A 1,070-nucleotide genomic window follows, 5' to 3' on the forward strand; every position below is an offset into this window, starting at 1 on the left:
TGATGTTTGCCTAAAACTTTTTCCATAGAGAATAATAAAACATCCTAATTTAGTACTTCAAACAAACAAAAATTTTAAAAATTACAGCAAATCGTATAACGCGGTTTATAGTTCCACGTTATAGGGATCACCATGTATCCCGTTTTTCAAGGTCATTGCCGTAAATGGCGTTATAGAGGTTCCTATAAATTGTTGAGTATATTCGCGTTATAAGAAGTAGTTTGTGTAACATGGAGGTATGAAATTCGTTATATGAATTCGCGTTAAAAGGGGGTTTACTGTAGTTTTATTTATAATCTTTAAAGTTTATACAACACATAATTGACAATTAGAGAATGTTGGAAATGGGGTAATTAATATATATGGGTCTATGTCACACTCAGAAACCAGAATGTAACGCAAGATTTCTACCAATACATAAGTAAAGTCGACAATATTCATTACTATACTCAAAACTGTATTAGTGGATATCATTTTTTAAATTTTGCTAATTTACTATACTTTAACCATTCCAATAAAGCTCTAGGGTAGTGCTAAGTCGAATGTCAAGATTCGAACCCTCGACCTCGAGATCAGTTCGTACCACAAACCATCAGGCTATCGCCTTCTTAATTGGGGAAGAGAATTTAATCACTACCTGATCCTCTTCACACATATTCTTGAATGCGTTTATCTTCTTGGCCATCTTGATGAAGCGTCTGATGGCGACTGCTGTCAAATTCATGATCGTGATCAGCCGAGGATCGTGTTTACCATCCCCACTCTGGAAATACACAATTTCATACTCATGCAAAGAACAATTTTCTAAAGAACAATACTGCAAATTACTACGACTGTACCCAATTTTTTTTTCAGTTTTATATGTACATTACATTTTGCAAGTGAATCCGTCCGCGTGAAATGAAAAAAGCAGTGAATAGTCTCTGTATATCTGTGTGAAATTTCATCAAACTCCGTTCAACTTCCACTCATGAACGTGCATTACAATCATTGATATGTATAAATAGATAGCATGCATTAAATGACAACGTTTGCTTCGTCCCAACTTAAACAATTCTATCGCTTTTAAT

The 1,070-nt window shown here is 34.3% G+C and overlaps 1 protein-coding gene across 1 annotated transcript in view; it reads right to left on the bottom strand.

The window, feature by feature from the left end:
- The window catches only part of LOC106105868 (nuclear hormone receptor family member nhr-8), a 7,577-nt gene that overhangs the window by 3,101 nt on the left and 3,406 nt on the right, over positions 1–1,070 (bottom strand). Inside the window, exon 5 of the mRNA XM_013286325.1 lies at positions 599–763. Within this exon, the coding sequence (XP_013141779.1) occupies positions 599–763 (165 nt within the window). The remainder of the gene's footprint in view (positions 1–598; positions 764–1,070) is intronic.

This window comes from Papilio polytes, unplaced genomic scaffold (genome assembly GCF_000836215.1).
Source record: "Papilio polytes unplaced genomic scaffold, Ppol_1.0 DF822622.1, whole genome shotgun sequence".
Lineage (NCBI taxonomy): Eukaryota > Metazoa > Arthropoda > Insecta > Lepidoptera > Papilionidae > Papilio > Papilio polytes.